Source organism: Zootoca vivipara, chromosome 14 (assembly GCF_965207765.1).
Source record: "Zootoca vivipara chromosome 14, rZooViv2.hap1.1, whole genome shotgun sequence".
In the NCBI taxonomy this organism is placed as follows: domain Eukaryota; kingdom Metazoa; phylum Chordata; class Lepidosauria; order Squamata; family Lacertidae; genus Zootoca; species Zootoca vivipara.
In genome coordinates, this window is record NC_142597.1 from 45,450,587 (window position 1) to 45,463,826 (window position 13,240).

A 13,240-nucleotide genomic window follows, 5' to 3' on the forward strand; every position below is an offset into this window, starting at 1 on the left:
CCGCGGGTGGCCCAGGATCTTGGGGGTCCCTTCCAACCCTACAACCCTATGAGTGTATAATCTTCTCCATCAAGAAGGCTCAACGTTGGAAAGTCATGTGGGCGCAGCTGAAGAAAGGGAGCAAGGGTGATTGTGAGTGCATGGACAGGTTAACTGGGAACTGATTGAGAACTGTCCACTCCCAACACAGGGAGCAGCATTTTATGCATACATGTGTGTGTGTGTGTATGCTCTTGGTTTCACACATAAAATCAGTTCAGACGATGGTTAGCACAATGCTGGAAAATAACACCCACACACCAAATAACTGCAGCACCATCACAATTGACAGATGATAAATACTCCTTTAAATAATCTTCTGATCTTCCTATGCACTCGAGGTGACCGACGAAGGAGCTAAAAATTCCTCTTGCCATTGTCTCTTAAAATCTAGGAAAACTTGCTGGAGCCGAAAGATTGGGAAGGAGGATGCCAAGAAAAACAATCAAGTTGTTCTGTTACTCACAGCTGTCAATTCATTAAGGACATTTTGCTCTTAAGAGCTCACTACGATGCTTATCAATGTTTTTCCTCATTTCCCCTGCAATATGGTTTGCTATTTCAAGGCAGGTCTCCCAGGTCGGGGCCATTGAGATCCAAGAAAATTAATTCCTCATCAATGGCTTGGTTTTGTCTCGCAACTTTGTAAGTGGTTTCTTGTCTCGTTGTTGTTGTTTAGTCATGTCCGACTCTTTGTGACCCCATGGACCAGAGCATGCCAGGCACTCCTGTCTTCCACTGCCTCCCGCAGTTTGGTCAGACTCATGTTCGTAGCTTTGAGAACACTGTCCAGCCATCTCATCCTCTGTCGTCCCCTTTTCCTTGTGCCCTCCATCTTTCCCAACATCAGGGTCTTTTCTAGGGAGTCTTCTCTTCTCATGAGGTGGCCAAAGTCTTGGAGCAGGCATCCCCAAACTGCGGCCCTCCAGATGTTTTGGCCTACAACTCCCATGATCCCTAGCTAACAGGACCAGTGGTCAGGGAAGATGGGAATTGTAGTCCAAAACATCTCGAGGGCCGAAGTTTGGGGATGCCTGTCTTGGAGCCTCAGCTTCAGGATCTGTCCTTCCAGTGAGCACTCAGGGCTGATTTCCTTCAGAATGGATAGGTTTGATCTTCTTGCAGCCCACATCTTCTTGCAGTCAACATCAAAAAAACTAAGATCATGGCCACTGGTCCCGTCACCTCCTGGCAAATAGAAGGGGAAGAAATGGAGGCAGTGAGAGATTTTACTTTCTTGGGCTCCTTGATCACTGCAGATGGTGACAGCAGTCACGAAATTAAAAGACGCCTGCTTCTTGGGAGAAAAGCAGACAGCATATTAAAAAGCAGAGACATCACCTTGCCGACAAAGGTCCGTATAGTTAAAGCTATGGTTTTCCCAGTAGTGATGTATGGAAGTGAGAGCTGGACCATAAAGAAGGCTGATCGCCGAAGAATGGATGCTTTTGAATTATGGTGCTGGAGGAGACTCTTGAGAGTCCCATGGACTGCTAGAAGATCAAACCTATCCCGTCTCTTACGCCTTCCATTTATTCACTGGCATAAAGTGACTCCCTGCGCTGTTCATCGTGGAAAATGGATTGCACGGATTCAACTCGGATCACGTGACTCAAAACGGCCGCTCTGTGACTGCGGCAAAACGGATACGCAACTGAAACTCTTTCGGAAGTGATGTCACTTCCTATGTCCGGTGATGACCCTTCCTGTTTCCGCCGGGCGAACTGGAACGAGTGGGGGCAAAGAGTTCAGCTCACCCCTCGGGGTGTACTAAGTTGTGTAATAATAATAATAATAATAATAATAATAATAATAATAATAATAATAATAATAATAATAATAATAATAATAATAATAATAATAATAATAATAATATAGCAAATGCCCCGGCCTCTTCCTCCTAATTCCGCAAGCGAAGCCGCTCTGGCCACCGCCACCCTTCCTCTCTATAGTTCTCCTCTTCCGCCGCCTCCAGCCAATCAGAGGGCACGGCTGCATCCCAGAATGCATTTCGTGCCGCCAAGATGGCGCCGCCTGTCCGCCGAGGTGTTTCTTGAACTACGACGGAGGCGCGAGTGGTTGCCATGGCGGCGGCGGCGGGCCTGGCCCGGCGTGGCTGGCGGGCCTTGGGCCTGGCCGGACTTGGGGCCTTGTCGGAGAGAGGGAGGCCGTCGTGGCGCTGCGCCTGCTCAGGTGGCGTTGGGCTCGGTTAATCTTTGGAACTCGCCGCCGCGTGGTGTGAGGTTGTCTCGCCGGCGTCACTGGCGAGAAGCTGGATTAATTTGTAGATTGATCAGCCGAGTAGAAGGTCCAAAGCTGGAGCCTTTTTAGTTTTAGGGAAAGGGCCACTGGTCTTTAATATTGTTTTTAATGCTGTAAACCGGCCTGGGAGCTTAGGCTGAAGGGTGGGCAATTAATTCGTTTGCTAATTATATCTTAAGTGCTGGCACGACACCCGCTTTGCATGCAGAAGGCTCCAGGTTCAATTCCTAGCAGCTAAAACACTGGAGAGCTGCTGCCAGCCAAAGTAAACAATACTGAGCTTGTTGACCTTACTCAATATAAGGCAGCTGCCCGCTTTCTCCTGTTGTTCTGCATGTTCTGCCTTAGCACCCTTCTTCCTGCCAATAGTGCCTCTGGGCTTCCTGGCCTTTAATAGCCCTGCTTCCTGGAATTTCTTTGTATTCCTTAGCCTTCTACCTGCAAAAGTGTTTCCGTTTCTAGAACCTGTTTTCACCAGAGGAAAGTGTACTCTTCCTTCCCCTTCTCTCTCAGCAGATAGGCTGCAAACACGCTTTGGTTCCTGAGAATTTTCCTCCCTCTCTCATTAACACTAGAACATTTGGGCATTCAATGAAGCTGAATGTTAGGCCCAGTCCAGCACACTCTTCTTATCTTCTTATGAGTAGTTGTAATGTTTGCCGGCATTCTGTGCCGTCACACTCACAGTTCAGCTCGTATCAGAGCAAGTTCAACCCTCACAAATGCTTGACATTATGGATTCTTGGTCATACATAACAGGAAACGTCCTGAGGTTTCCCCACAACATCCTTGATCTGCCATAGGAGTATTTCTAAAATGCTGGTTTTCTCTCTTGTTATTTGGTTTAGGTATCAGCCTCCATTTCTTGAAGGACCCATCCCAGCAAGGTAGGATTGTCCCTGCTCGCTTGTATGGAAATGACTCTGCCCTGGATCACATCCTTGGGATTTCTAAAGAAGATACCCCATCTTTGGTTGGTCAGCACCCACCGCCTTTGAGCATCTTTAAAGGTGAACCTTGACTTCTGTCAGTTATGTTTGGGTAGCAGGCCAAAATTGATTTCCCTTGGTAGAAGCAGATTGGAATTTTATTATCGTCATCATCATCATCAGTTGCCAACCCTTCACCCTCAGGTCCCAGGGAGGGCTACAACATTAAAACACAATATTAAAAATGGTTTTAAACAACTTGCAGTCACAAAATTAGCCTAGTTCTGGATGTGGAAGCCTTTAGTTTAATCTACTGGGACTCGCAAATCACTGAGGTTCCATAGATTGTTCATGAGAAACCACTGGAAATAGCAAGAAATGTCTGGGTGTTCTTTCTGCAGCTGAGCAAGACATTTTGTTGGGGCACCAGCCAGATCAGCCTGAGAATCCCAAGATCTTGAGAATTGCCATCATTGGGGCTCCAAACGCTGGAAAATCGACCCTGTCAAACCAGCTCTTGGGACGGAAGGTAATGAGCTGGAGCGCACAGCCTCCATGGGTGTGAGAGGATTGGGGCAGCCCTCCAGCACTCCCTTGCATTCATTATACAACCCCTGGTTTCTCTCCTTGGCAGGTCCTGCCTGTCTCCAAGAAGGTGCACACGACCAGACGCAATGCCCAGAGCATCATCACAAAGGAGGATACTCAGCTGGTTGGTATTGAGAATTGGCCCAAGCACTCTCCCTGCCCCAACACCCAGGCACGCCTTGTGAAACTCACATGCCATGGTTTGGTGCTGTTTGCCCACAGCAACTGGCATTTGGTGGTGTGATACCCCAAAACATGGACACTCCATTTCCAGCTAACATGGTTGACAACAGAGCTACCATTCATTAATTGAGAAGTATTCTGTTTGACTCTCTTATAGCAAGAATTCCTCTCTCTTTTTTTCTTCAGTGAAGTTCTCAATGAGCAAATGCATTTCTTCAAGCGTGTCTTTTCTTAAATCTTTTAAGTGGTTTGATTCTCTGTTTCTTTGCCTAGGTTGTCTTGGACACTCCAGGCCTCACCACACACCTCAAAGCCAAAAGGTATAGAAGTAACTGGAGCCTGGGAGAGAAGCAGTTCTCTTGGGGCTGAGAAGTACTGGATTCACGCTCTGTGTTTCTTTCAACTTTTCTTTCAGGCATCAGTTGGAAAAAACTCTGCTTTACGACCCCTGTAAGAGCTTGAAGAATGCAGACCTAGGTAGGGGCTTGGTTTCTTTTTCTTCCCTCGACCTCTCCCTCCCATCATGCCACCCCTGGACCACTTATTGGTCGCCATCCTTTGCTGCTGCAGTGATTTATGTGGTGATCGTGGGAAGGATGAACCAGTGTCCCAGTGTGGTGCAGGGGTTAGAGTGTTGGACTAGGACCTGGGAGACCGGGGTCCAAATCTCCTCTCGGCCATGACTCACTGGGTGACTCTGGGCCAGTCACTGACCTACCTCAGAAGGCTGTGGGGATATAAATGGAGGGAAAACATTGCTTTATATCCCATTTATTTTATTTTATTTTATTTTTATTGCAAAACGTTTCAGTATATACATATATGTTTTCAATAAGGGTACAGCATTAATACAATACAATATTTACAAAGAATAAAAAAAATAAAAAAATGGGGAAAATAGAAGAGAAAAAGAAGAAGAAAAAGAAGGAAAATAGAGACACTCCCAATCAAAATCCCGATTATATCCACAACGTTTTGATACATGAAATGAAAATTAATCTTTTCCCCCACCCCTCCCTCATCCCCACCCGTCCACCATCCTCTCCCTCAACTATTACATCCATGTTACCTTGTCTTTCCCATTACTTAGTAGTCTTCGCAGTGTGACTCTCAGTAACGTTTATCAAATCCTCATTTGATCAAATCATTTTGTTATGATTCGTTACTAACATTTTTATCCTTTTCTTGCTCTCCATAGAGCTCAAGGTGCTGTACATAATCCTCCCCCTCCTCATTTAATCTTCACAACAACCTTGTGGGGTAGATTATGCTGAGAGTGAGCGGCTGACCCAAGGTCACCCAGTAAGCTTCGTGGTCAGGTGGGGATTCGAACCCTGTTCTTGCAGGTCATAGTCCAACACTCAGTCTAACCACACTCTGGGCTGCCAGCGCTAGAGGCTTTTTTCCTCCTTGGACCAGTTGATGTTCCCATTAAGGATCATTTTAAGATGGGCTGGTGGCTGTGTGCTGCTTGGGAGTGAAAGGTTGACCCAAGCTGACCTTGTAACCCCCCCCCCACTTCCTCTTTTGAAGTGCTAGTTCTCGTGGATGTTTCGGACCATTATACCCGGAACCGCCTCCATCCAGAGGTGCTCAAGTGTCTGGCTCGGTTCCCTGAGCTTCCCAGCATCCTTGTCTTGAACAAGGTGAGTGTGCCCGATTTCCTTATCCCAAAAGGATGGGCTGCAGGGCTAGAGAATGTAATAAAGCAGGGGTCAGCAACCTTTTTCAGCCATGGGCCGTTCCACCGTCCCTTAGACCATGTGGTGGGCCGGACTATAAATTTTTTTGGGGGGGGGAATGAACAAATTCCTATGCCCCACAAATAACCCAGAGATGCATTTTAAATAAAAGCACACATTCTACTCATGTAAGACCATGCTGATTCCCGGACCGTCCGTGGGCCGGATTGAGAAGGCGATTGGGCCACATCCGGCCCACGGGACTTAGGTTGCCTACCCCTGTAATAAAGCAACAACTTCCATTTATTGCCAAAAGGTTCTTTTTTGTGTGTTCCATGGGGCAAAAACTACAGCAGAACCAAAAACAGCTGCAGAAAACAATCAAGGGTGCTTGCGGTTTGTTAAAATTTGCACCCTTGACTAAATAGACTTGCATCTTTATTTTCACTGCTATTTTTTTACCGTGCCTTTGGCATCCTGAGGCCTCGATGCCACTCCTCTCCAGTTCTGCTGATGCTGTCTTCCCTAGATGCCACTAATGTTGAGATTTCTTTCGGTGTTTTTCAGGCAACAATGCAAGCCAGAAATTCTGGCGAAGGGATAAAGTTCAGTTGAGTCAAGGGACTAGGGACCAGGCCCCTCAACCACCTCAGTTGATGGAATTGGCCCTTACAGCCGGCACATACTACTCATTCCACAATTGTGATTTAGTGTGGCAGCACCTATACTTTGGAACTCCCTGCCTATTGATACCAGGCAGGCACTTTCGCTACACATTTTTCAGCACCTGCTAAAAAGGTTATTTAGGCAAGCCTGTCCAGATGTTTAGGAAGTCAAAAGGTGTTTTAATCTGTTTTTAGTCTACTGTTGTTTTAGCTTTATCTTTTCACAAACTGGTTTGAGGGTTTCCCCCGCAATCAAGTGGTGCATAAATTTCAGGAAATAAATAAGTAAAAAAATTCTTGCCGCTCCTGATTCCCTCCCATTTTTTCTGTTTCAGGTGGACCTGCTGAAGAAGAAATATCTCCTGCTGGGCCTGGTGACGGAGCTGACTGAGGGGGTCGTCAATGGAAAGAAGCTGAAAGTCAAGTCCAGAGTCAAGCCAGACTCCCTTACCGACACCAAGGCCCCTGAGGTCACCCAGGCTTCAGCGGCCTCTGAACCCCCATCCCCAGAGACGAGGGATCTGGAGGCAGATCAAGGGCCTCACCCTGGCTCCGTTTTGGATGTCAAAGCCAGTGAGACTGCAGATGATGCGTACTCAGTTCCTGCAAAGGGGAACAGGAAACACATGAAGGAGAAAGCCAAGAAGGGCTGGCCCGGCTTCCAGGAGATCTTTATGCTGGCTGCTACGGATAGAGAGGAAGTGGAGACTCTGAAGGTAAATCGCAGGGCTGTTGTTTGGGGTCGGAGTATCTGCTTTGCCATGTGGTGGGTCCTAGGTTCATTCCCCAGTAGCATCTCCAGGTAGGACTGGGCTGGAGGGAAGACTTCTGTCTGGCAACAATTTCCTTTGGGGGGCAGGACAGAGGGAAGGCTGGCCCCGCCTTGCATTTTAACTAATTAATGTTTTTATTTGTTTTATCCATAAATAATATTTGTATGGGACCCAGGTGGCACTGTGGGTTAAACCACTGAGCCTAGGGCTTGCTGATCAGAAGGTCAGCAGTTCGAATCCCTGTGATGGGGTGAGCTCCCGTTGCTCGGTCCCAGCTCCTGCCCACCTAGCAGTTCGAAAGCACGTCAAAGTGCAAGTAGATAAATAGGAACCGCTACAGCGGGAAGGTAAACGGCGTTTCCGTGTGCTACTCTGGTTCGCCAGAAGTGGCTTTGTCATGCTGGCCACATGACCTGGAAGCTATACGCTGGCTCCCTCGGCCAATAATGCGAGATGAGCGCGCAACCCCAGAGTCGGTCACGACTGGACCTAATAATGGTCAGGGGTCCCTTTACCTTTAATATTTGTATGCTGCTGTGTCATAAAAAATACATCAAAGCCCTTTACAGCATAAGAAGGTTAAAAACAGACGTCAGTTAACCATTGTGGAAGGATGTCTTCTTATTTGCCTTCCTAGACCTGGCAGAATAGAAACGTTTTCAGCAGGCGTTTAAAAGTCAGCACAGAAAGGGCACATGCTGAATCTCTAGTGGCAGAGAGTTCCACAAGACTGGGCCGATCACAATGAAGCCTCGGTTTCTTCTTGTAAGACGAGCCTTCCCACAAAAGGAAGGGCCAGTGATGCTCCTGCAGGTGATCTCATTGACTGAGCAGCGATAGAAGGCTTCAGGCAGGGCCTGAGGCAACCCTGGGCCCAAGTTGTTCAGGTCTGTTACGGAACAAGAGTGTAAGGCTGTCAATGGGTACTAGCCACTATGGCTCGGCTCTGCCTCTGCGGTTGGAGGCAACGATGCTTCTGAATACGAGGTGCTGGAAACCACAGGAAGGAAGTGTGTTCCTGTGCTCGAATCCTGCTTGCAGACTTCCCATTAAGGGCATCTGGTTGGCCCCTGTGAGAACAGGAGGCTGGGCTAGGTGTGCCATTGGCCTGAAGCTGGGAGGCCAGAGTTCGAATCCCCTGCTCAGCCACAAAGCTCTCTGCCTGACCTGGGGCCAGTCTCTGTCTCTCTCTCTCTCTCTCTCTCTGTGTCTCTCTCTGTCTCTCTCTCTGTCTGTCTCTCTCTCTCTCTCTCTCCCCACCAAGCCTACCTCACAGGGTTGTTGTGAGGCTAAGATCATGGGGGGAGAACCATATGCGCCACTTTCAGCTCCTTGCACAAAAGAAAGTGGGGTGTAAAGGTGGTATAGAAAATAAATGAAAATGCCAAACACCCCCTGCCCCCCCGGAGGCAGTATGGCAAGAATCATGGGACTGTAGAGTTGGAAGGGACCTGCAGGGGACATCTAGTCCAACCCTCCTGACCTGACCCTGGCTCTGTTTCCCAACAGAGGTACCTTTTGAAGCAGGCCAGGCCAGGCCCCTGGGAGTTCCACAACGAGGTCCTGACCACCCAGTCCCCGCAGGAGGTCTGTGATAACATCATCCGAGAGAAGCTTCTCGAGTACCTGCCTGAGGAAGTGCCCTACACAGTGACCCAGGTGAGGCGGGGCTCAGGAGGTGATATGGTTGGGGACCCCCCCCCCCCTTCTTCCCTTCCCTTCACATCCTAGCATGTGTGCTCCCCTCCACTGCAGACCTGAGGGCTCCTCCTCTTTTCCCTGCAGAGCACAGAGATCTGGGAAGAGGGGCCTGGCGGGGAGCTGGTCATCCTGCAGAATTTGATAGTCCAGAAGGAGACGCATGTGGTGAGTACCTGGCCAGAAGGTGTCTCTCTCTCTCCTCCCGCCACCAGCCAAAAGAAATGTGGATGGGGTGGAGGGCATTCTCAAACACTAACATTTCTGCCAAGCTGTCAATTTGGCATTGAGGGTGGCTATTTCCCCCCCCCAATCCATCCCAAAGCAGTAATGGTAGCAAGCATGAAGGTGCCATCTCCTCCATAGGCATTTAAAGCAGCTCCATGCCACTTCAAACAGCCGTGGCTTCCTCCAAAGAATCATGGGAACTATAATAATAATAAGCATTTATTATTTAAAACCCCACCCATCTGGCTGGGTTTCCCCAGCCACTCTGGGCGGCTCCCAACAGAATATTATTATTATTATTATTAAAGTGATAAAACACCAGACATTAAAAACTTCCCTAAACAGGGCTGCCTTCAGATGCCTTATAAAAGTCAGATACAGTAGTTGTTTATTTCCTTGACATCTGATGGGAGGGCGTTCCATAGGGCGGGTGCCACTACCAAGAAGGCCCTCTGCCTGCTTCCCTGTAACCTCATTTCTCGCAGGGAGGGAACCACCAGAAGGCCCTCGGAGCTGGACCTCAGTGTCCGGGCTAAACGATGGGGGTGGAGACGCTCCTTCAGGTCTACAGGGCCGAGGCTGTTTCAAGGAACTGTAGTTTGCTAAGCCTGCTGAGAATCTTTAGGCTGCTCCCCTATTCCCTCCCACCTCACAGAACTACAATTCTCAGAGCAGTTTCAGTGCATGCACACGAAAGCTCATACCAATGACAAACTTAGTTGGTCTCTAAGGACCCAGGTGGCGCTGTGGGTTAAACCACTGAGCCTAGGGCTTGCTGATCAGAAAGTCAGCGGTTCGAATCCCTGTGACGGGGTGAGCTCCCGTTGCTCGGTCCCAGCTCCTGCCAACCTAGCAGTTCGAAAGCACGTCAAAATGCAAGTAGATAAATAGGAACCGCTACAGCGGGAAGGTAAACGGCGTTTCCATGTGCTGTTCTGGTTCGCCAGAAGCGGCTTTGTCATGCTGGCCACATGATCTGGAAGCTATACGCCAGCTCCCTCGGCCAATAATGCGAGATGAGCGCGCAACCCCAGAGTCGGACACGACTGGACCTAATGGTCAGGGGTCCCTTTACCTTTACCTTTTTAAGGTCTCGATAAGGTGCTACCGGAAGGAATTCTCACAGCAGTTTAACAACCAATGAGTGTTGGAAAATTCAGGACACATAAAAGGGGAAGACCTTCTTTATGCAGCCCATACTTAAACTGTGGAACTCTCTCCCACAGGAGGCAGTGATGGCCACCAACCTGGGTGGTTTGAAAGAGGGTTAGACAAATTCATAGAGGAGGGAGAGAGGGCTATTGATGGTTACTAGCCAGGATGGCTGTTGGAAGCAGCAATGCTCTCTGAATGCTGATTTCTGGAAACCCCATGCGGAGGAGAGGGCTCTTGTGCTCAAATCCTGTTCTCATTGGGCCGTTTCGTTGGCCCCTATGACAAAAGGATGGACAAGATGGGCCATTGGCTTGATCCAGCAGGCTGTTCTTACATTCTAATGTAAGCCTTCTTCCCAATAAACCTCCTGTAGTTGCAGCTAAGCTTCTCAGCTGGGGAATGGGGTAGGGTGAGCAAAAAATGATGCCTAGGCTGTGAAGCCCCAAATGATGAGAATCCCACTGACACTCCTTTCTCCTTGGCCTTCCCCTTCCCCCGGAGCAGAAGATGCTCATTGGCTCCCGTGGCCACCTGATCAGCAAGATCGCCCAGGAGGCCGGCGGTGACCTGATGAACGCTTTCCTCTGTGACGTGCACCTGAAGCTTTCTGTGCGGCTGAAGAAATGAGGACCGTCACTCCCCCTGCAGCAGCCAGGCCTTGCCAGGGAAGGGGCCACTCCGAGCCAACAACAAGGCCCTGCTTTCCTACTCATGGGTCTCGCCAGCAACTGCCCCCAAGGACTTCTTCCCAACTTCTTCTCTCCTGTCCCAAAGCCTGCAGTAATTGCTTGACGGGGGCAGCCTGGCTCTCCTGCCTCAGGTCCCGTTTCAGGCGGGTCGTGTCAAGGGAGGGACTACAGACAGACCAATGGCCAGCACCTGGTGATACACAAGAAGGAAACGGTAGTGCCTGGTTGCCAATGCGTATCTTTCACTGAAATTGTGCACGTGCACACAGCTCCCTGGTTTCATGCGATGGGGACCCCCAGGCCATGTGGCTGAATCTCACACTCTCTCTGGCTCACACAGTGACTGCTGCCTGGGGTGGGTGTAGGCTGGTGCCATTTCACTCTGTGCTAGTAGGAGAAGAGACGCAAACATTTCAGAAGCTGGCACTCCCATCTCAGTTTGTCTGCATCGCCTTGAGTCGGGGCAATGGCTTGTCTCTTTCAGCCAGAGACCCTTCTGGGCTCTGATGCGGCTGCCGTGCTCTCAATAAATTGAGGTGGTCGCTCAGGCAACAGTTTTGTTGTCCCTTACTACTTGGGTCTAATGATCTCAGCCTCAGTGCCCTTCATCTGTAAAATGGGAGCCTTAATGGGTTGCCTTTTCATAAAGCAGTGCTGTAGTTATCTTGTGAATTACCCTGAGATCTTCTGATGAAGGGCGGTATGTAAATCTAATAAATAACAATAAAAATTTATTATTTAGGGTTACTGTCGATCTTTTGTGGGCATTTACAGAGCAAAGTGTATAAAGGCCATTGTTCTAGGAGGGCCCATCCTTTTTAATGGCTGAGGAAAACAGATTATATTATCAGTAGTAGTAGTCTTTGTCCATGGAGTTTTCTTGACAGGGATACTGGAGTGGCTTGCCAGTTCCTTCTCCATGTGGATCACATTTAGTCAAAACTCTCCACTATCCATCTTGGGTGGCCCTGCATGGCATAGCTCATAGCTTCTCTGAGTTATTCAAGGACAGATCGTGAAGCTGAGGCTCCAAGACTTTGGCCACCTCATGAGAAGAGAAGAATCCTTGGAAAAGACCCTGACATTGGGAAAGATGGAGGGCACTAGGAGAAGGGGACGACAGAGGACGAGATGGTTGGACAGTGTTCTCGAAGCTACGAACATGAGTTTGACCAAACTGCGGGAGGCAGTGCAAGACAGGAGTGCCTGGCGTGCTATGGTCCATGGGGTCACGAAGAGTCGGACACGACTAAACGACTAAACAACAAGTAGTAGTAGTAGTAGTGTACCACCCCTCTACCATAGTTCTCAGGGTGGTTCACAACATAAAAATACAAGATAAAAATAACAGAAAATACATCTCGGGTTCATGGATTTGAGTCCCACATTGAGTGGAAGATTCCTGCATTGCAGGGGGTTGGACTCGATGGCCCTCGTGGTCCCTTCCAACTCTCTGATCTACAAGAACAAAACATACCAATAACCCCGCCCCCAATACATTTAAAAGGGCCTGGTTGAAGAGGAATGTTTTCACCTGGCACCTAAAGGCGTATAATGAAAAGCTTAGAGCAACCCCTGCCCTCTCAGCCTCTGGCTTGCTTTGGGAACGTCCATTTTACATTGTTAAGCTGATCTTAAAGCATGACTTCTGGCTTTGGAGAGGCTGGAAATGCAACTGGTGATTTACCTGGATCAAGGATGAGGAACTCTGTGGCCCTCCAGATGCTGAACTGGAAACGATGCCTTATGAGGAACGGCTTAGGGAGCTGGGTATGTTTAGCCTGGAGAAGAGAAGGTTAAGGGGTAATATGATAGCCATGTTCAAATATATGAAAGGATGTCATATGGAGGAGGGAGAAATTTTGTTTTCTGCTGCTCCAGAGAAGCCGACACGGAGCAATGGATTCAAACTACAAGAAAGAAGATTCCACCTCAACATTAGGAAGAACTTCCTGACAGTATGAGCTGTTCGACAGTGGAATTTGCTGCCAAGGAGTGTGGTGGAGTCTCCTTCTTTGGAGGTCTTTAAGCAGAGGCTTGACAGGCATATGTCAAGAATGCTTTGATGGTGTTTCCTGCTCGGCAAGGGGTCGGACTGGATGGCCCTTGTGGTCTCTTCCAACTCTACGATTCTATGATCTCCCAATGGTCAAGGACGATGTCTAGGAACCCCTGGAGGACCACAGATTCCCCACCCATCCTGACCCACAGGCATGCCTGGTGTGAGGTGTCTGTGCCTTTCCGGTGGCACTTTGTGAAGATGTAACCATTTTACTATGGACTAGACAGATTTTTCAGCATGATGGCAGGTGCTTGAGGCTGTAACGCCAGGCACACTTTCTTGGGAGC

The 13,240-nt window shown here is 48.8% G+C and overlaps 1 protein-coding gene across 2 annotated transcripts; it reads left to right on the plus strand.

Annotated features, from left to right (window-relative positions):
- The first annotated feature begins 2,035 nt into the window (after nt 1-2,035).
- Nucleotides 2,036-11,638, plus strand: ERAL1 (Era like 12S mitochondrial rRNA chaperone 1). 2 transcript variants are annotated; one of them, XR_015946969.1, is made up of 11 exons: nt 2,036-2,232; nt 3,150-3,311; nt 3,632-3,759; nt 3,865-3,942; nt 4,275-4,321; nt 4,417-4,478; nt 5,535-5,647; nt 6,684-7,064; nt 8,631-8,780; nt 8,877-8,987; nt 10,707-11,638. XR_015946969.1 is itself a non-coding variant. In XM_035138901.3 (11 exons), the coding sequence occupies exons 1-11, from the start codon at nt 2,124-2,126 to the stop codon at nt 10,827-10,829; spliced, it is 1,434 nt and encodes a 477-aa protein (XP_034994792.1). In that variant the 5' UTR covers nt 2,036-2,123; the 3' UTR covers nt 10,830-11,638. The 2 variants fall into 2 exon arrangements, 1 of the variants encoding a protein (XP_034994792.1); XM_035138901.3 differs by having other exon boundaries at nt 8,907-8,987.
- The last annotated feature ends 1,602 nt before the right edge of the window (nt 11,639-13,240 follow it).

Coding starts and splice junctions, on each gene's coding strand:
- ERAL1 (XM_035138901.3), top strand. CDS start 2,124: ATGGCGGCGGCGGCGGGCCTGGCCCGGCGTGGCTGGCGGGCCTTGGGC. Junction 2,233..3,149: donor GTGGCGCTGCGCCTGCTCAG/GTGGCGTTGGGC, acceptor TATTTGGTTTAG/GTATCAGCCTCCATTTCTTG. Junction 4,322..4,416: donor ACACACCTCAAAGCCAAAAG/GTATAGAAGTAA, acceptor CTTTTCTTTCAG/GCATCAGTTGGAAAAAACTC.